Genomic DNA, 22,314 nt, shown 5'->3' with positions numbered 1-22,314 from the left:
ACATTTTTTTCACAAGGAGCATTATCGAATGCTTCATTCAGTCTCTGAGTAGGTTCAAACAGAGGCCTATATAATTACGTGACTTCTGAGTCTTTCTCCTTACTCTAACTCCCAAAGACCTTTGTACATTATTAAAATGTACCTCATTCTTTCCTACCTGATAGTTGTATGTATATATATATATATGTTCCTTTCACTAGAAAATAAGTCCCTTGAAGGCCAAAACAGTGCTTTATTCATTATTTTATCACAAATAGCTTCCCTTGTTCATGGTAAACTTAGGAATGAGTAGCTCTGCATCTGGGAAACCCCTGCCTATTTGCATTCCACAGAATGGCTCTCTGATGACCAGTGGAGATGTTGTTTCAGTACCACGTGTGGGGTTACTGGTTTGTCTGCCATGCTTGGGATCCTGTGCTTAAACACCACACTGACCACACTGGAATACACAATAATTGTCTGTCTACTTGGTAGGGTCTCCCACTGGACCCTGAGCTTCTTGAGGTCAGGACCCGTGTCTTATTTTGTTCAATATCTCCAGGACTTAAAGCAGTACCTGGCAGATGGTTGGACATCTCAGTAAATATCTGTGAGTTGAGTTGGATTTAATTGCATTAAACCAAATTCAGTTAAAGTCTGTGTTGGTCAGGATTCTCCAGAGAAACAGAATCAGTAGGATTCTGATGATTTTAAGGAATTGGCTCACATGATTGTGAGAAGCTGGCAAGTCCAAAATCTGCAGGCTGCAGACCCAGGGAAGAGCTGATGTTGCAGCTTGAGTCCAAAGGTGGTCTACTGACAGAATTCCCTCTTCCTAGTAGAAATTGGTCTTTTTTTCTCTTAAGGCCTTCAACTGATTGAATGAGGCCGAATCACATTATGGAGAGTAATCTACTTTACTCAAAGTCTACTGATTTAAATGTTAATCTTATTTTAAAAATACCTTAACAGGTATTTAGATACTGTGCCCTAGCCAAGCTGGCACATAAAATTAATCCTCACAAAGCCCATATCCAGGTCTGTTTAAGTCTCCATAATTTCTTTTCTAGAGTATCTTACATGAAGGATTAAAATATATATTTTAATATTATAGAAAAGTCTTATAACTTCTTCTCATGTTAAATTACTGGAACAAGATACTTTTTCTATAGAAAACTATCATACTCGATTGCAGTTGCATCATGTCAGGGAGCATTGCCCCTGGCCAGTGCGTAGGGTAATGCGGAGCAAGGTCTCTGTGTCCTCAGCAGCTCCCTTTCCTTAAAAATGTATACTGAAGATCTCCTGTGCTAGGTGGAAACTCTACATGGTATTAATGGTAAAAGGATGAAAAAGATTTCATCATTGCTCATGTGTAGTTATTAAAGAAAGAAATAAAAAGCTGCTATGTCATTGTGAGCTCTTTATTAAAAAAAAACCTTCAGGAGCCTGTCAATACCTGTAGAATAATGACAAAAGTACAGCTTTGCAGTCTATTACCTTGGCTAATCAGACCTCTTTTCAGCTTGAAACTTCTATTTAAAACTACAGAATTGCTCACAACTACAGTAAATTACCCATATAGAAGCCCCTATCCTTCCTCCCCATGTATTCCACAAACCTTCCGGGACCAAAGAGGCCTGTGATGATCACTCCTCTCTCCATCAAATTCCTACACATTCCCTTTAGAAAGTCCTTTGGCATTTAGAAGATAATGTCTGATACCTCTTTGTACTGATTTTTCTGCTGCTAATATTGATGAACAGCATTCTTTTATTTTTAATTAATTTTAATATAATTTACAAGTAAGTCACATCTTCCTGTGTTTCAAAACTGATGCACTGTTTTGAATCACATGAATATATGAATACGATGAAAAGTGTGCCTCCAGACTCCATCTCTCAGTCATTCATCATCCTTCCTCTCAAGCAGTTAATGTTATCTGCTTCTTGTTGTCCTTTTATACACATATAAATGTACATACATATAAATTCTTTTTCCATTTATTTTCAACAGAAACGGTAGCATCCACTGTTTTGCATATTGCTTTTTTCTCTACTAATTCACAAATAGTGTTCTCTTTCTTTTTTTTTTACAATTGCATGGTATTCCATTGTATGAGTGTACAATAATTTCTTTATCCAGTTCCTACTGATGGATCTTTATAATATTTATATATTATTTATTATAAAAATGCTGCAACGAATAACCTTATTCAAAAGTCATTTCTCACATGTGCAACTATATATCAGAATAAATTCCTAGGAACAAAATTGCTATGTCAGTGGATTTGCCCTCTGTAATTTTATGGATACTTTCAAATTGTCCTCCATGAAAGTTATACCAGATTGCTCTTCCTCAGCAGTATATGAAAATATCTGTTTACCTGTACTTTTGCCCACCCAGTATGTTGCCAAACTTTAAAAAAATATATTTATTTATTTATTTTTGGCTGTGTTGGGTCTTCGTTGCTGCGTGCAGACTTTCTCTAGTTGCGGCAGGCGGGGGCTACTCTTCATTGCAGTGCACGGGCTTCTCATTATGGTGGCTTCTCTTGTTGTGGAGCAGGGGCTCTAGGCATGTGGGCTTCTGTAGTCGTGGCACATGGGCTCAGTAGTTGTGGCTCATGGGCTCTAGAGCGCAGGCTCAGTAGTTGTTGTGCGTGGGCTTAGTTGCTCCACGGCATGTGGGATCTTTCCAGACCAGGGCTCAAACCCGAGTTCCCTCCATTGGCAGGCGGATTCTTAACCACTGCACCACCAGGGAAGCCCTGTTGCCAAACTTTTGGATCTTTGCCAATCTGTGCAGAGGGGTTGAGGATTCTGGGGCTGATCGAGGTGGCAGTAACGCACATGAGTTTCATTAGATGTTACTTTGACAGGTTTGTTTGTTGGGGAGGAAGAAATCCCTCATAGCAGGTGTCTGTCCAGAGACTGGGAGTGAGGGGAGGTCCACAACTCCAAAGGAGAGGGGAAGGCAAGGGAATTCCTAATGGAGAGGGGACTTGTGTGGTGTCTGGACAACATTATTCATCAGCATGGCGGCTGAGAGTCTCTGTGTCAGAGCTCTGAAGGGCAGCAGTGGCTTGGGGTCTTTATATCCTGGGGCTTATCTTTTTATGGCTAGCAGACGTTGGGTGAAAAGTAGGCAGACTCTAAATGGTTAAAAATCTGCTTATTTGGGCTATGTTTAAAACAGTTGAATATGTAACATTTTGAGTTTGGTGCCAGTGGCCTTTTGAGCTAACAGGTTTTAGCCAACTGTGAAAAATAAATAATCCAGCGGTAAATACACACAGGCTATCTTTGTCCCATTTATATAACAAGCTGATGGTGAAAAATGGTATCTAAGTAAAATTATAATTTGTATTTTTCTTATTTATAAGTATTAGGGTATAGACAAAGCTGCTGTAAAAAAGGGACCTAAAATACAGTAGCTGAAATAAAATAGAAGTTATTTTCTCTATCTCTCCTAACAGCCCAGAGTATTTGCTTGAGGGCTGGCAGGGCACCTCTGTTCTTGAGATCATCCATAGATTCAAGTTCCTTCTCTCATGCTAGAGAAGACTCCTAAAGTGTGGTCCTTGTCAGTGAGATTGAAGCTGGGTCATGAACACCACATCTGTTGAACAGGAAAAGAGAGTGTTGAAGGCAAACAGTTTCCTTATAAAAAATAGGATCTGGAAGCTCCATATATAATGTCCATTTGTATTTCTCTGGCCAAGACTTAGTCACATAGCCACATCTAGCTGCATGAAAGGTTGGGAAAACTTGGGGTTCTGTTACCAAAAGGAGACACAGAATGGGGACAGTTTGCAGTCTCTGCTATACTAAATGAGGTTGAGCATCTTTTCCTATGTTTAAGATCCATTTCTATTTCATTTTCTATAAACTGTTTATCTTCTTTGCCCATTTTCTTTTGGATTGTTAGTCTTGTCCCATCAATTTATAGATACCTTTTATATATTAGGAAAATTAGCGCTTTGCCTATGATATGCTGCATGCTTTTCTTATCCATTAGACTCATAGTTTACTCTGTCGGTTTTCAGTAATAATCAAAGTTGTTATGTGAAATAAAAGTTACTCTAAAGATCATATTTTTTCTCTCTTCAACAGATAAGTCCAGCCATAACTAACTATGTAACTGACAAACTAGGGAAAAAGTTTGTAGAGCCTCCACCATTTGATTTGGCAAAGAGTTATTTGGATTCAAATTGCACCATTCCCTTAATTTTTGTGTTATCTCCAGGAGCAGATCCCATGGCCAGTAAGTGCATAATGTCAACTTAATAAATTATAAATAAATCATCTTGTTCAATATCTATTTCTTAGATGAGTGTAAATCAGTAAATTCGGTATTTATAAGGAAAGGTAACTAGAATTATTCACAATTAAATACTTATACACTGAAACATAAGGCACATTTTATAATTTTAGAGTAAGCAGTGAAACCATTTATTTTTTTGTGCCCTCTTAGGCCTACTGAAATTTGCAAATGATAAAGCTATGTCTGGAAATAAATTTCAAGCTATTTCACTGGGACAGGGACAAGGACCAATTGCAACAAAAATGATTAACGCAGCAATAGAGGAAGGAACTTGGATTTGCCTACAGAACTGTCACCTCGCTGTCTCCTGGATGCCCATGTTGGAAAAAATATGTGAAGATTTTTCTCCCGAAGGCTGTAATTCATCCTTTAGGCTTTGGCTCACAAGTTACCCATCTCCAAAAGTATATTTATTTCCTATGGAGTTTAGTACATTTATTTGGTTATGTGTTATTGATATATTGTATATCTTAAATGCTTAACCTTAAGAGGTTTTAAAAATATTTCTGGAGTCCTCCCTTATACCTATTTTTAATCCACTAGTGTATGTATTTTTAGGACTTGAGTTGGTTATCTAGAGTAATGCTCTTTGTTTATTTTGTCTTAGTTCCCAGTAACAATTCTACAGAATGGAGTAAAAATGACTAATGAGCCTCCTACGGGTCTTCGGCTAAATCTCCTCCAATCATATCTCACTCATCCAGTTTCTGATCCTCAGTTTTTCAATGGATGCGAGGGAAAGGAACTGGTAATGCTCAGCCTCTGGAACTTTTAAAATGTGTTTTTATAGTGAAAAAATATGAAAACATAAATATTTTATTTAATATTAAACTTTAGGCATTTCCTAAGAAGATAGAAATTCTACCTATGTTATTTTATTCCCAGTTGTTTGTGTTCTGCTTCCCATGTAGTAGATACTCAAATAAATATTTGTTGAATGAATGAACATTTCTTAGTTTGTACAAAAGTCCAACAGTGCATTTGATTAAGACAATTAAGACCCAAGAGTAGCAATCTATTTTAACATCATTTATTTATTCTTTCAACAAATATGTTTGTTAGGTACGATATAATGCAGTGAGAGTAAAATAGACACTGCTGTCACCAAAAAAATCTGCCTTCATGGAAATTCTAGTAATAATGTTTTGACATATTAATAACACTCTTCAATGTATCCGTATGTAAAAAAGTTTTGCACGTGGTATTGAGGACGTTAGGAGTTCCAATAAATAGCACTCCTTTTCTCTGCCCAAATTCTTACCAGTTAAGAAACAGGAAAAAATACAAACATATGGGAACCAAATTATAACCTTAATTACTGATATAGACTAGGTTGGAAGATGTAGTTTACATCTGTGAACAAGTGGGCTTAGTATTACTGAACCCAGAATTAAGTACATTTATCTACCCAGAGGAACAGAGGAAAACTTCCTTCCCTGCCGGAAGCTCACTTCTAAGAGAGAAAAGGGAAAAGCTGAGCAAAGCATATTTGCTTGACTTTCCCCAAATTTACCCGTCAGATAGGTACTCCTCCCTCCACCAGTGAGTATAAGGATGGAGAAAATCCAGGAGTGTTACATTAATTGAAGTTTCCCTGCATGGAAGGAAACATCAGCACTAAGGAGATTTTGCACACACCCTTTAAGAGTGGAGTCTCTGTTTTCTATAGCCTACCAGCTCTCCTGAACATAAGCCCTGCTGGCTTTCAAAGCCTGACGTTCTGGAGGCTTGTCTTCTTAGTGCAGGGCCCCTGCACTGGGGAGCCCAATGTGGGGCTCAGACCCTTCACTCCTTGGGGAGGACCTCTATAATTGTGATTTTCCTCTCATTTGTGGGTCAGCAAACCTGGGTCCTGACTACAGTATGTCTCTGATCCTCCTACCCATCTTGTGGTTCTCTCTTTATGTCTTTCGTTGTGGAAAATCTTTTCTTCTACCTTCAGTTTGTTCTCATAGATAGTTGCTCTGTAAGTAGTTGTAATTTTGGTGTATCAAGGAAGGAGGTGAGTTCAAGGTCTTCCTATTCTGCCATCTTGGCATGTCTCTCTAGCACTATTGCATTTTAATAAAGTATAATGTTATTGTAGTTTGTCTAGCTTGGAGGTTTTGGATAAGTCATAAGATTAATACTTTTTATAGTAAGCATTATTTTGGATAGTCTTTCTAAATAAAAGTTTGTAGAGATATATGATCATAGAACCTTATAATGAAAGATCATCAGTTCCCCTCATTTTAGTAATGGAAACCTGATCAGATTTTTTCCTTGTTGCATATTTTTATCTTAAAGGCATGGGAGAAGTTACTCTTTGGAGTTTGTTTTTTTCATGCCCTTGTGCAAGAGAGAAAGAAATTTGGTCCTCTTGGTTGGAATATTCCATATGGATTTAATGAATCAGATTTACGCATCAGTATTCGACAACTACAGGTAAAATTAGAAAGGAACTAACATTGATGGAGGATCACTGTGTACCAGGCCCTAGGCAATTCCCTTTGCTTAGAATGACTTATTCAGTTCTCCCAACACCACTAATAGTTGGCTAGATGGTATTAATAATTATAATTTTGGCTTATAAAGCATAATCTCCATCTGCATTTTTCTGCTGCAGATAATGGGAAACCTGATTCAAACTGGCTTAAACCATAATGAAACTTTTTATCTCACATAAAAAAGAGTTGCAGAGGAAGGACAGACTCTGGAGTTGGTTGATTCAACAAAAGTGTTGCCATCAAGGACCCTAGTTCTTTCTTTTTGCAGTGCCCTCCTCAGTGTTGGCTTTATATAGGTCCTCACTATACTCTACTCTTAGCCTCCACTCAGTCAGATCTACAATTTAGCTCTATCAGTCAACAAAAACAGTAGAAAAGGAATTTATTGAAAGAATATTGGGTAGGTCACAGAATCACCAAGATGGCTGGAGAGCCAAGGCATCCACAGTCATATCCAGAATCATATCATGTCTGGTAACAGCATTCCTTCTACTCTTATTAAATATCAGACACCACAGCTCATAGCTGCCACACAGACACTAGTCTACTACATACTCTCTGATGTCATCAAAAAAATTCTTTGCTGTTCCTGCTTCTTTGCACCCTAAACCCCAGTTCAGTCTAGGATGGCTACATCTGAGTTTCCAAGCCCAGGTCACAAGCCTAGGCTTTAGCCATAATGGAGGCTGAGAAAGTGAGTGGTCGGCTTTTTCAGTTTCTGTAGACTTACAATGAAACATGAGATGCATGAGATGGTCAGCAGCCCCCCACCAAAGGAAAAAGATCAAATGCCCGCTATAAATTACTACTCACTCAGACTTTGAACTAGGCACATTACTTACATGAATTTTAATTCTCACAGCAACCCTGTAAGGTGGGTATTATCCCTGTTTTGGAGAAAACCAAAGCTAAGAAGTAAATTTACCCATTGAGCTAAGATTTGAACTCGGGTCTGTCCAACTCCAATACTTTCCCATTATTTCTGTCATGTTTTACCAAATATATTAATCCAACGAGACAACCACAGAATATTGTATTTTTCTGCTTCTGTGCTGTGATAAGGGCCTTTATGACATGGGGCTTCAAAACAACCATGATGATAATTCTTCCAACCCCACTTCCATGTGTATAGATTGATGGATGATTGATTGATTGATAGATATTTAAGGCCATCTTAAAATGGAGATGAAATGAAATACTTTAAGGTTTTTCTCATTTCATTTTTCCTTTGTTTCAGTTATTTATAAATGAATATGATACAATTCCATTTGAAGCTATCTCTTACCTGACTGGAGAGTGTAACTATGGAGGAAGAGTGACAGATGATTGGGACAGACGTCTCCTCTTAACCATGCTGGCTGACTTTTATAACGCAAACATAATTGAAAACTCTCATTATAAGTTTTCTCCCAGTGGAAACTATTTTGCACCTCCCAAAGGCACTTATAATGAGTACATTGAATTCATTAAGGTAACTGATATCACTGAAAATAGGGTGAGATTCAAGTGTGATTTTTCTAAAAAGCAAATAGTGAAGTAGTCCCCCATAATGTATAGGATTAGACAAGTACTATGGTTCAATCAGCTTTCAATATATTTTGTTTCTAGTAGTTACTGAAAACTGGAAAAGTTTGATTCCTCTGTTGTTTGATGTTTAGTTGATTTTTAACCCTTTTTGGTCTGCACATGTCTACCTTATGAATTAACGTATCCAGTGAAAATGTGATGCTTGTTGAATCTATTTTCTGGTAGAAACTTCCATTTACTCAACACCCTGAGATATTTGGATTACATGAAAATGTTGATATCTCCAAAGATCTTCAACAAACAAAAATCCTCTTTGAGTCCTTGCTCCTCACCCAAGGAGGCTCCAAACAGACAGGATCCTCAGGAAGTGCTGACCAGATTCTACTAGAAATTACCAAAGATATTCTCAACAAGGTAATGTTTAGCTTAAGATATGTTACTTGTAATATAACATAAATCAAAATGGCACTGAAATGTCAACTTGAAAACTCCATTTAGCAGCATTATGACCTTGAGTGAGATACTTTGCCTTTCTGAACATCAGTTTTCAAATCTGTAAAGTGGTGATAATAGTACCAGCTGTGTAATGTTCTTGTGAACATTAAGGAGATCATTAAATTAAAGTGCTTTGCATAATGCCTGGCAAATAGTAAGTTCTTAGTAACTACAGTTGTGGATAAGCTACTGAATATATGATTTATTATTATTTCTAAATAAAGATGGTGGGCCTACTTTTTCTTTTCTTTTTTTTTTTTTTTTGCGGTATGCGGGCCTCTCACTGTTGTGGCCTCTCCCGTTGCGGAGCACAGGCTCCAGACGCGCAGGCTCAGCGGCCCTGGCTCACGGGCCCAGCCGCTCCGCGGCATGTGGGATCTTCCCAGACTGGGGCACGAACCCGTGTCCCCTGCATCGGCAGGTGGACTCTCAACCACTGCGCCACCAGGGAAGCCCGGACCTACTTTTTTTAAATGGAGGAAATGGTCTGAACTTGCTGGTTCAAGGAGGGAATGGTTTTTAATCTATACCTTCAGAAGTGAGGAGGCACAGGGAAATAAGATCAGCACTAAATTAACAGCTACAGCCTTTTTTCCCCCCCATACTACAGCCCAATGTACTTAGCCCTCTTGGTAAAGTGGAATGATAATCTCTTTTCTCACTTTTTTCTGTGTCTTAAATTCAGTAAAGAACTACTAAGAGGACTTTATGGTGCTAAGCACAGAACTTCACAACTCCCCTCCAGGATAAATACTATAATTATCCCCATATTTCAGTGTCAGGCACTCTGACAGAGCAGAACCTGACCCCTACCCCATCTGCCTTGAAAAACCACGGATGGCACCGACTCTACTCTCACAGTTGGTACCCTTGCCTTACACCAGTCCTTAAGTAGAGCCTACTCACCTTAAGCCTGGCTGTGGCCACTGGAGAGGAGAAGGGAGCAACACTGCCTTCTACCCCTGGGTAAAATCAAGCTAGTCTCCTCCAACCTCCACCCTTGGACTTCTGCTTCTGCCATTTGCCTCTTCTCACCCTCAGCCCCTTCTTCTTGTGTGGTTTATCTCTTCGGGGCAAGGTTCTTGCCCTCCCAAAATGGTGGCTCTTACAAGATCCCTAGCAGGAAGTTACCTGGAAGTGGCATATAGGACTTAATTGGGGTAGAATGTTTGTGCTGAGCCAAATGTGCCTTGAGTGACACCACCTAATATGACTTAGAATTCTTTTGTACCACCCAAGGACCATTGCCTGGGGACAGTCTGGGCAGCTCAACTTTCTTAGTTTGGGAGTTCCCCCATAGGGAAATTCCTTTGCCCCTTTAAGAGTGTGAATTCCATTGTCTTGGGGCTTGATCACCAACCCCAAAGTCCCCTTTATCGCTTCTCCTCAAGTGTCTCTGAGATGCCTCATTGAAATCAGACACTCAATGGCCTTCTCTTTCCCTATGCCCTGGAACCTTGCTACATTTATACATTAATTATTTGATAGTGATGTAAGCAAATCCATTTTGAGCCAGTTGATAATTTATTGGAAATAAATTAAAAAGAGTTATGAAGTGGTACATCAGTTTTATTAATGGAAAATAAAATTCAATTTACAAAAGAAAATTACACAACTTTTCAGAAATGTATATCTTCTTCATAGTACTCTATCCTGTAGTAAAGAGCATGGGCCTTAGTGTTAGAGATCTATGGATTTAAACAGACCACTTTTGGACTCTGTACCCTTGGGCATTTACTTAACCTATCTGTACTTAAATGATAATGATGGCCACCTAATAGTGAATGGTAAAGATTACATGAGATAATGTTTGGAAAGCAGTTAGCATAATACTTGGCACATAGTAATTGCCTAATGTTAGCTATAATTGATATTATAGCTGAATGAAACTGATTATTTATTCTGAGAGTAATATGCGATCTTCAAAATCTATTCTCTTAGCTACCAAATGACTTTGACATTGAATCAGCACTACTCAAGTATCCCGTGAGATATGAAGAGAGCATGAATACTGTTTTAGTACAAGAAATGGAAAGATTTAACAAGTAAGGAGCTCTATACCCAGTTATTCAGAAGGCTACCAACCAAAGTTGATAAAAAGTTACACTGGTATTGAATTAAAAGTTTAAGAAAATATTATCAAAACTTGCCATTTCATTAGAGTTTTTCTCCTTTTTTAAAGTTGCATAATCTTCTGCCCCAGAAGGGAAGGTATCTTTTATAATGTAAAAATGGTGATGAAATAGAGATCTGCTTTTACTGGTTAAAAATTTTCATTAATCATAATTTCTCATCCACCTATTGCTCTTCTCCTCAGGAAGTGAAGATGGAAGGAGCCTTACCTTTGTCTATGTGTAAATACATCTCTTGTCATTTTTCTGCCATTGACACATATACACCCCCCCATTTTCTTCCTGAGTCTATCTGGATTGACTAGGTACCCTAAAATAGCAAACAAATTATTTGCTTTGAATTTTTTTAAATAAATATATTTATTTATTTATTTATTTTTGGCTGTGTTGGGTCTTTGTTGCTGCACATGGGCTTTCCTCTAGTTGCCGCGAGCAGGGGCTAGTCTTTGTTGTGGCGCGGGCCTCTCATTGTGGTGGCCTCTCTTTTTGAGAAGAACGGGCTGTAGGCTCATGGGCTTCAGTAGTTGTGGCAAGTGGGCTCAGTAGTTGTGGCACATGGGCTCAGTAGTTGTGGCTCGTGGGCCCTAAAGTTCAGGCTCACTAGTTGCGCTGCATGGGCTTAGTTGCTCCGCGGCATGTGAGATCTTCCCAGACCAGGGCTTGAACCTGTGATCCTTGCATTGGCAGGCAGATTCTTAACCACTCTACCACCAGGGAAGCCCCTGCTTTGAATTTTCAAATTGAATTTTCTACAGTTAAATACTGGCTTAAGGAATGGAGAATTGTTTTGGTTATGAATTTTCTAGTGTTTCCAAGTTTGTTTCAGTTTCCAGACTTTTTGAAATTTTAAAATGAAGCATATTAAAACACTATGATGCCTTAATTAATTTAGTAATTCTTATACAAATACCATATGTATTTACATATCATAACATACTCTCTCTCAGTTGCTTAGGCTTCTAGGCTAAAACCCTCACTTCAGGTATATTTATGGTGTTCTTAGCAGTTTGGGCCTCAGTGGGAAACAAAGTACTTGCAAGGGTATAAATGAATATACACTGTATGTTTTAATTCAGTGTTTCCAAAGTTTCAGCCATTGTATCGTACCTTTATAACTTTCTTCATATTTGCATGTCACCTATAACATTATTTACCTGATATTTTTTCTTAAATCATTCTCTGTTTAAATTTGCCTGGTCTTAAGCAATAATACCTTGAAAGCACCAATTTTGATATACAAGTTATATTATTTTCTATATTTAAAAATACATATGTAATAAATAAGATGAAAAATGTGCATCCAAGTATCACCTAAAATTACTTTATATTATCAAGTGGGAGGTGACCACACTTTGGGAATACACTCCCATAAAGCTGTGAATGGTATCCTGCTATTTCTTCTACTGGAAAGACTGTATGTTGGTATTTAGTATCATATATGTTGATGACACAATTTCTTTCCTTGCAGTTTAATTAAAACTATACGCAACACTCTACAGGACCTTGAAAAAGCTATTAAGGGCGTGGTTGTCATGGATTCTGCTTTGGAGGCACTCTCTGGCAGTCTGCTTGTTGGAAAGGTTCCAGAAATATGGGCCCGACGATCATACCCAAGTCTTAAACCCCTAGGAAGTTACATCACAGACTTTCTAGCCCGGCTGAACTTTTTACAGGTTAAAAATTATATATAATATATATATATTATAACGTATACATTATTTCATTTTTTGGGAGATACTAGAAGAGATACTAGAAATTGGCTGTGGTCACTTGAATGTCTCTGAGTTAGATGAAATGGATTAGTAGTTTCATGGTAATCTAATCAAAATTTTAGAATATTGAAAATTATACACATTTCAAAGTACTAGTAGAAAATTAAAATTTTATTTTACCCAAACCCAAGTAATATGTGACATTTATATTTTTGAAGATTCACAACTTGGTCTTGTGATTTTCCTACTGATGGTAAATCACAAAAAGAGCCTGAGGCTTGGATTTATCAATAATTGTCCATTATCTAGAAATCAGTGCTTCTTATCTCTTATCTCATAAAACCAGGGAAAAGATGGAGTGCTTTGAAATCTCCGAACGCTTCACCCTGCAATCTCACACATAAAGGATGTGTAAGGCAGCACACTCTTTTTCCTCCCCAACTCCTCTGCTTGCCCCCATCCTATGGTTGATGCTTATGTGAGGATAGTGGGTGGGGAGAGCCCCCAAAATACATTTTGGAAATTCACATAGGTATATGACCTCTCAGTGTTCAGTTGCCCTTTTATTATACAAACGCTTTATCTGTTTCACTATAGAAGCTAATAATAAAATAACCCTACTTGTGAAGATGTGGAGAGATAGGCTTTCTCATACATTGCTTTTTAATTTTTGCCAATCTGATAGGTCAAGCATATCTTTGTTTCAATTTGAGTTTCTTTGATTATTAGTGAGTCTGTGCTTCTTTTGGTATGTGTGTTTGCTGTTTGTGTTCTCTCCTGTGAATTGCCTATTCATCTCCTAGGCCAGTTTTTCATGGGACTATTTTTGTTTGTTTTAATCTTTTTATAAAATTTTTAAAGGTTACTTCCCATTTACAGTTATTACAAGATATTGGTTTTATTCCTCACATTGTACAATACATCCTTGAGCCTATCTTACACACAGTAGTTTGTGCTTCCCACTCCTCCACCCCTACATTGCACTCCCACACTGGTAACCACTAGTTTTTTCTCTATATCTGTGAGTCTGCTTCTTTTTGCTGTATATACTAGTTTGTTGTATTTATTAGATTCCACATATAAGTGACATCATAAAGTATTTGTCTTTCTCTGTCTGACTTATTTCTCTTAGCATAACTTCCTCCAAGTCCACCCATGTTTCTTCAAATGGCAAAATTTCATTCTTTTTAATGGCCAAGTAGTATTCCATTGTATATATATACCACATCTACTTTATCCATTCATCTGCTGATGGACTCTTAGGCCGCTTCCATATATTACAATTGTAAATAAGGCTACTATGAACATTGGGGTGCATGTATCTTTTCAAATTAGTGTTGTTTTTTTCCCGATATATATCTGAGACTGGAATTGCTGGGTAATATGTTAGTTCTATTTTTAGTTATTTGAGAAACCTCCATATTCCACAGTGCCTGCAACAAGTTAAATTCCCACCAGCAGTGTACAAGTGTTCTTTTTTGTCCACATCCTTGCCAGCATTTGTTATTTGTGTTAATTTTGATGATAGCCATTCTGAGAGATGCAGGGCGATATCTCGTGTGTGTGTGTGTGTGTGTGTTTTAACATCTTTATTTGAGTATAATTGCTTTACAGTCGTGTGTTAGTTTCTGCTTTATAACAAAGTGAATCAGCTATACATATACATATATCCTCATATCTCCTCCCTCTTGTGTCTCCCTCCCACCCTCCCTATCCCACCCCTCTAGATGGTCATAAAGCACCAAACTGATCTCCCTGTGCTCTATGGCTGCTTCCCACTAGCTATCTATTTTACATTTGGTAGTGTATATTGGTTGTACCTTCTCCCTTTTCATTTCTGATTTTATTGATTTGGGCCCACTCCCTTTTTTCCTTGATGAGTCTGGCTAAAGGTTTATCAATTTTGTTTATCTTTTCAAAAAAACAGCTTTTAATTTCATTGATTTTTTTCTATTTTATTTATTTATTGATTTTTTTCTATTTTAATTTCATTGATTTTTTTCTATTTTATTTCTATTTATTTATTTTTAGTCTCTATTTCATTTATTTTTGCTCTGACCTTTGTGATTTCTTTTCTTCTATTAACTCTGGGTTTTGTTTGTTCTTCTTTCTCTAGTTCCTTTAGGTCTAAGGTTAGGTTGTTTATTTGAGATTTTTCTTGTTTCCTGAGGTAAGCTTGTATCTCTATAAACTTCCCTCTTAGAACTCCTTTTGCTGCATCCCATAAATTTGGGATTGTTGTGTTTTCATTTGTCTCTAGGTGTTTTTTTATTTCCTCTTTGATTTGAATTGCCTCTTCATCTCCTAGGCCCATATTTCTTTGAAAATTTTTTTAAAAATTAATTTATAGGAGCTTTTTATGTAGATTATACACTTAACAAAAGAATCAGAATATAAGGGCTTTTTTTACATTTTTTTAAAAAATTTATTTATTTTTTGGCTGTGTTGGGTCTTCATTGCTGTGTGCGGGCTTTCTCTAGTTGGGCGAACAGGGGCTACTCTTCATTGCAGTGTGCAGGCTTCTTGTTGCAGTGGCTTTTCTTTTTGCAGATTACAGCCTCTAGGCACGCGGGCTTCAGTAGTTTCTGTCCCTTATCAAAAGTATCTGACATATAGTTAATTCCATCCTCCCCTTGACATAATCTTGCTTTTTTTCATTTCCTAAACTTTTCTGAAATTTTAATCGGAAGTGCTTACATTTCTCGTATACTGCTTTGTTCCTGAAGGGCCTTGAAGAGTCTTTAGCTTGGTCCCCTAGAGGGGTCCTGGTATGGTGCCAGCTGGAATAATATCCAGGACAAATTTCCTTTGTTGTTATTGTTAATATAAAGTTCATATCAAACTCTACTTTCCGAAATTGGCTTTCCCCTTGGAATCATTCTGTTTGAATGAGAAAGGAAAATCTCACTCATTATTGGGCATGTTTATCATCCTTCACCACAAATCTCTTCCCCTGAATGGATCTTCCCTATTGTTTTCTTACCCTTACAGAAGCTGCACAGTTTTCCCATCATCTTTCTCTCCCCTGGACTCTTGACTTTACCTCCTAATGATTCTTAGAGTTAACAAATTAAACAAATTGAGTCATCTGGAGTTTTTTCTTCTTTTCTCATTTCTCTCTCACTGTTCACTCTACTTACCTTCCCTTCCTCCTGCCTGTGCCTTTTTTTTTTTTTTTTAAGCTTTTTGCACACTGGCTGGAATCTCAGATTAAATCTGGGATCCGACACTTAGTATCTGTGTGACTTTGAGCAAGATACTCATCTTTCTACACCCCAGTTTCCTCATCAGTAAAATGGGAGGAATAATTCCTAACTCACTGAATTATTTCGTGGACTAAATGAGATGATGCATGTAAATTACTTAGCGCCTACGGTGTGCACTAAGCGCTCAGTAAATGGTAGCTAATTCAGAGATTGTATGTAAGTAGCTGACCCAGACACTCATGACATTCTTGGCTAAATGAAGCCCTGGAGTGAGCAAGGGAACGTTCTATACACTTGCCTCTGGGTTTTTATAGCTTTCTTGTGCATGATACTAGTTCTGCTTGGTTTGTACCCTTGTCAAGCTCCATCTCTTTCTCTTCTTCTTCTTTATCTGACAGCTTGTACTGTTGCAACATCTCCAGCAGTGGTTTGTTCTCTTCTTCCCAGGGAGCAAAGCTGGCTTCTTCCCATAGTGTGCTGCTCACTCAGAGACAAAGTTCGTTTTGTTAATTCATCTGTTCATTCAAATGTGAATTGAGACCCACTTTGTCTAAAGCGCTTTGTTGCTGGATAAAGTTGCCAGGTTACCTTCAAGTTGCCAATAGTCTACAGGAAGATAATCTATGTATCTAAGAAAAAGCTAAGAGCAACATATAAGATGCTCTGGGAATTCAAAGAAGGGAGAGAGTTCTTTTACTTCGGAAAGCAGAGTTTGTTTATTGGATGAGGTAGCATTTGAGCTGGTCTAAATGATGAATGGTTTTGGACACTACAAATAAAGGAAGAGGACTTAAGAGACAGCTGTAGGATGAAAGGCACTATATCATTTAGGATTGATTCTGTTGTAAAAATTTTGACATAAGCAAAAATTAAGTTTGTTCCCTCATGTAATTGAAAAAGCCAGGGAGTAAAGTGACTCCAGGCAGCATTTGGCCTAGGGTGTAAATGTGGTTGCCTGATCCTGGCTTCTTGCACTTCTCTCGGCTCCAGTCTCTGTGGGTTAACTCCATTCTCAGTTAGGTTCTTGTTTGACGGTAGCAGGATAGCAACAGCAACTCTGGCCTTACATCCACAAAACTTCAAAGAGTTTAGAGTGAATCTTTTCCCCAAAAGTCCCAGCAAAAGTCTCTACATCTCTGGCTTTGATTGGGTCACATGTCCATTCCTGAATCAGTCACTATGACTGCAGGTATGATCAGCTAGGCATGATCACTAGACATGCCCACTTCCAGAAGGTGCATTTCCACCACCAGAAGTGTTTCGATTGAAAGTGTAGGAGGGTTCATCCTCCAGAGAGATATAAGAGTAGTGCCACTTTAAGATAAGCAGAAAAAACAACAGATGTCCACCCAGTGCAGAGAAGAGACCACCAAAAGTACATTCTGATTAGAATGTAAGATTTTTAAAGGGGAACTAAAAGGGATGGATCTTTAAATACAATCTGGGGCCAGGTTGTGAAGTATCTTGAATAGGAGCCTAAGATGTTTTAGACTTTAATTTGGTAGGGTAGTAGTAGATTGCTGAAGAATTAAAGATGCTAAAACTTGATCTAAACGATGCATGGAGAAGTGTACTCTGGCAGCATCGTTATAGATGTACTGAGCAGACAGAGGGAAGAAACAAGAAGAGGTACACATGATACAGAAAGAAGGCCAGGATATCTAAACTGGAACAGGGATAGTGGATGTGGAGGCAGGGAGTTTAAGAGGATTAAGGAACTGGAACCAACACATGAAGGCTATAGTTAGACAATGCATAAGATATCTAAAGATGTTTGCTTTTTTTTTAAATAAATTTATTTATTTTATTTATTTATTTTTGGCTGAGCCGGGTTTTCGTTGCTGCGTGCGGGCTTTCTCTAGTTGTGGCGAGCAGGGGCTATTCTTCATTGTGCGTGAGCTCCTCATTGCGGTGGCTTCTCTTGTTGAGGAACACGGGCTCTAGGTGTGCAGGCTTCAGTAGCTGTGGCTTGCAGGCTTTAGAGCGCAGGCTCAGTAGTTGTGGCACACGGGCTTAGTTGCTCTGCAGCATGTGGGATCTTCCCGGACCAGGGCTCGAACCCGTGTCCCCTGCATTGGCAGGCGGATTCTTAACCACTGCGCCACCAGGGAAGCCCCAAGATGGTTGCTTTTGAGTGGTATTTTTTTTTCTCTCTTTGGTTGAGTGGTATTAAGTAATGTAATAAACCCTCAAATAATTTACATTTGCCTTTTTGCAGAAGATTTGAATCTTTCAAATTTTGTTTTATTCAGGTTAATGTTAAGGTTAGTTTGAATTTTCCAAGAAGAGTAACTAGAAGGGATAAAAGGTAGAAGGGCCAAGATAGGTTGTGTGTTTGGTGTCAGGAAAGCGTCCTGTGATGGAAAGTGTGGGCAACATACACAAAAACCAGAATCAGGAATTGTATGTCAGGTGATTCTTAAGTTGAAAAATGAACATAATGCATTTTTTTTTTCCTTTATAGGACTGGTATAATTCAGGAAAACCTCGTGTGTTTTGGCTCTCAGGTTTCTTTTTCACGCAAGCCTTTTTAACTGGAGCGATGCAGAATTATGCCAGAAAATATACCATCCCTATTGATTTACTAGGATATGAATTTGAGGTACAGTAAACTCCTTAAACTCCAGAGTATATCATTACATCAAAGGCATGTATTTAAGCAAGGAGGATATGGGGAATTCATATTTTTATAGCCCATTACAAACAATTCTACTTCTTTCCATTCTTTGTGTTCATGAAGAAAGTATATAATATTTGTCTTGCTATCTTTATGAGAGAATTTTTATATATCTCAATATTCAATTCAAATAATCTAATGCTGTTTTTCTATCTTAGCAAAAAATTAATATGAGGTACAGTAAAACCATATAAATATGTCAAAAGGAATCGTATTATATATTTTTAGATTTACATTTTACTGAAAAAGTCTTACAGTTTAAGAAGCTATTATATGGTGGAGTTTCCCTGAATATGTTCTGAAGATTTAGCTACTGCTTTCTTTATGAGACAAAGTTGTCTAGGGAGGAAATCATTGCTAGTGTGTGCTTCTGCCTTCAGGTTATTTCTTCTGATACATCTGAGGGAACACCAGAAAATGGCGTTTATATCCACGGATTATATCTGGATGGAGCACGCTGGGACAGAACAAGGTCAGTAGTTTCAACTGCAAAGACCTATTCATTTGTAGTTGAATCATAGGTGAGATAAGCTGTCTGCTACCTTTCCCCCCTGCCATCCCCATCAACCAAAAGACTTCTTCTAGAGAATACGACAAGTAATAAATAATATCAGAGTTCTTGCCATAAGTCATTACTCAGGCTCGGACAGTTAATGAGTGAGTAATTTCAGGTTCTGAACAATTTTGAGTTAATATTTCAATGGTCTTACTAGTAGAAAAGTTAGTTGAAATTATTTTCCTTCTGTTTTATAACAGTTACGTTCTGTTTGGTAATGTGTAGGAGCACCTCAGTTTCAAACAGTTTACAGTAAAGTTCCCATTTCTCCTGGTGAATAGAAAACTGTTTCTTGCATTTTGATGACATAATAAGTACATATTTTAAATAAATACTGAATTTCCAGCTTAGGAAACTAAACAGTGCATATGTGTGTATATATATATTTATATACACACAGAGAGACATATGAGAAAGGGAAAGATTATTTCCCTTGAAGCCCTGCTCTTTAACAATCCATTACTAAGCATAATCTTCTATTTCCAGAGTCAGGGTTACACTTTGCTCTCAAGGGAGGGTTAAAGCCCAAGGCAGGGAAAGTCACTTAAGGAGCATGAAGGTGGTTTTACAGAGATGGTTCTAAGACAGTGATATGAGGAGACTTAGCTGCACATAGTTCATTTGATTATCTCTCTTTTCATTTTCATCATTCTGCTGACATTTCTCTTAACTTACGTTTCCTTATATATGTATTCATCTTTTCATCCCTTTCTTCCCTCCTCTTGCAAGCAAACAAGCAAGCAAAGAAACAAACAATGTAGCATAGGGAAAATAAACCACATTTTCTAGATAGATCTGTGTTTGAATCCTCATGCTGGCATTTAAGAGCTGTGTTACTGTGAGAAAAGTACTCAATCTCTCTGAGCTTCCTTCCACTCTTCATCTCTGAAATAGGATTAGAAATGGGGACAAGACTATTGGGAAGGTTAAATGTGACAGCATAGTGTCTGCCTCATGGACAGTGCTTTTAAAATGGCAGGAATTGATATTTGTCCACTGTTTGACACATTGCCTTTCCATATTTTTCTTCTGTTTCTCTCGATTCTTCATTGCCTCTTCCTTGGTTTTGTTTGGTTTTGTTTTTACATTTCTTTTCCTGCATATCTCTGGTCCTCTCTTGTATTAAAAGCCAATAGCTAAGTAGCAATTTCTAAGATGCAAATTTTATTTTATTTCTAATAAACATCTGTCAATTTCTCTTCACAGCGGATTGCTTGCCGAACAATACCCCAAACTTCTGTTTGACCTGATGCCCATAATATGGATAAAACCAAGTAAATATATTTCTAACAGAACTTTGTAGAGTTTTAGGAAAGATAATGATAGATATTATAACTGCTTCCCCAAATAAGTCTCTGTTCAAACCTATTAAGATTTTGTTCAATTATAGTAAATAGTGACTTAATGTTTACAATGGAAATATATTGTTCCGCCTTTTTGGGTTGCATTTATATTATTTTAGGAATATTATTCTGCCTCTTTTTGCTCTTATCCCATGGGATATAATGTTTCCTTTGCCCCTCCGCTACACTTCTCCTTTTTCAGTCTAGAGCTTCCCATCAATATTTTGATTCTGAAGTGCCTTTGCATACCTCTCAGAGACACAAATAGGCTTGACACAGTCTCCAGCTAATGACTAGAGTTTTCTGGCTATAAGAAACTCCTAGGCCTAGGAGCCAGCCAGGTACCCCAAGGTACAGATGTTGCAAGCCACACGGGGTGGAGGCCAATTTTGCCCCCTTGGGTAACCTACTTGTTCCTTCCCTCCTTCTGCAATCATCATTTCCCCACCAAATCTGAACAATTGAAGCTCATTCTTTTGTTTTTTCTTTCTTCTCTATTTTTTAATTCTCAAATAACTATAAATGAAAAATTTATAAATTACCCAATCACCACTCAACCCATTAAGCATTTTTTATTATTAAAGCAGTTCATTTATAACTATGACAAATGTGGCCTCAGTTTAGAAAGATTCCTAATATCTCATATCTGGCTTTTCAAGGATTGTGTATAGATTCTTTCTGTGAGTAGGTAAGAGTTGGTATATTTTTCTTAGTAATAACCTGCTGAAAAAAAATAGTAACTTCAGCTTCTAATTTATGGATTTCTTGTATTAGAGCTCTAAGCAGCTGTGTTTCTCTTTCTGCATCTCCTCCATTACCTATGCTGTATTTTATTCCTTCTTCCCTAATTTCTCCTTCTCTCCCAAGTCCTCTTGAGTGTTTTCATACCTGCTAAGTGATCAGGTCTTTAAAATCAATTCCTGTCCTCCAGACCTAGAATCATGCACCATATGAAATCATTTACCTTGTTTCACAACCATAATTATATGCCAGCTGTAAAAACACAACAATAATAACTTTAAAATGTTCAATATCATAATCATGATCTTAGATTTAGTACTGGTCATTTTATTACAAGATAAATAGTTGTTCTTTTAGTACCAGTGGCTGTTTTCCTTTTATCAAATGAATATATTTCCTTTTTCTTCAAGCTAAAAAGTCTGAGATTGTGAAGTCGAATGCTTATGTCTGTCCTCTTTACAAGACAAGTGAACGTAAAGGAACTCTTTCCACCACAGGACATTCGACTAATTTTGTCATTGCAATGCTGTTGAAAACAGACCAACCCACTCAACACTGGATCAAACGTGGGGTTGCTCTGCTTTGTCAGTTGGATGACTAAATTGGACAAATTAAGAAAACATCTGAAAGAAGTTAAAAAAAATTGCCTTCACTTACTTGAAAATATATATATTATAAAACCCAAGTATCTTGGTGTAATTCTTTTAAATGATCTTTGTGAGTGGTCTTTGCATTGTTCTCCTCCCTGATGTACCAGTCTCACTTGGAGCACAGCCTTCCACACGGACTCTCAAGATCACAGACATCTGTGGAAGAAAAATGTGAAAAGAAATGTGGAAAATCTTTGAAACTTTTATTTAGTTCCTCTTTTTAGTTTGATATATATGTGAAAAACAGATTTAGGAAGACTGGATAAAATTTAACTAATATCAGAAATTATCTGTTTCACAAGTGTTAAGTCATTTCATCAGCTTCAGTAATAATTTCCACTCACCTATGTGAAGTGATTATACACAAACATTTCAAATACAAAAATAAATAAATTGTAAATAAGGAAAATGTTGAAACAATTTCAGAATGAAACCCCTTTCTTCATACTTTTAAAACATTAGTTCCATTTCTCACAGTACCCCT

General features: G+C 37.5%; 1 protein-coding gene across 1 annotated transcript in view; it reads left to right on the top strand.

The window, feature by feature from the left end:
- DNAH12 (dynein axonemal heavy chain 12) overlaps window positions 1–22,277 on the top strand; it is a 228,900-nt gene extending 206,623 nt beyond the window's left edge. The window contains exons 64-75 of the mRNA XM_067754844.1: window positions 4,095–4,245; window positions 4,456–4,709; window positions 4,913–5,053; window positions 6,592–6,729; window positions 8,029–8,262; window positions 8,544–8,732; window positions 10,755–10,858; window positions 12,414–12,618; window positions 18,328–18,465; window positions 18,921–19,012; window positions 20,303–20,370; window positions 21,591–22,277. Of these exons, the coding sequence (XP_067610945.1) occupies window positions 4,095–4,245; window positions 4,456–4,709; window positions 4,913–5,053; window positions 6,592–6,729; window positions 8,029–8,262; window positions 8,544–8,732; window positions 10,755–10,858; window positions 12,414–12,618; window positions 18,328–18,465; window positions 18,921–19,012; window positions 20,303–20,370; window positions 21,591–21,781 (1,905 nt within the window). The 3' untranslated portion in view covers window positions 21,782–22,277. The remainder of the gene's footprint in view (window positions 1–4,094; window positions 4,246–4,455; window positions 4,710–4,912; window positions 5,054–6,591; window positions 6,730–8,028; window positions 8,263–8,543; window positions 8,733–10,754; window positions 10,859–12,413; window positions 12,619–18,327; window positions 18,466–18,920; window positions 19,013–20,302; window positions 20,371–21,590) is intronic.
- The last annotated feature ends 37 nt before the right edge of the window (window positions 22,278–22,314 follow it).

Source organism: Pseudorca crassidens, chromosome 10 (genome assembly GCF_039906515.1).
Source record: "Pseudorca crassidens isolate mPseCra1 chromosome 10, mPseCra1.hap1, whole genome shotgun sequence".
Lineage (NCBI taxonomy): Eukaryota > Metazoa > Chordata > Mammalia > Artiodactyla > Delphinidae > Pseudorca > Pseudorca crassidens.
This window is presented reverse-complemented; position numbering and strand designations above follow the sequence as displayed.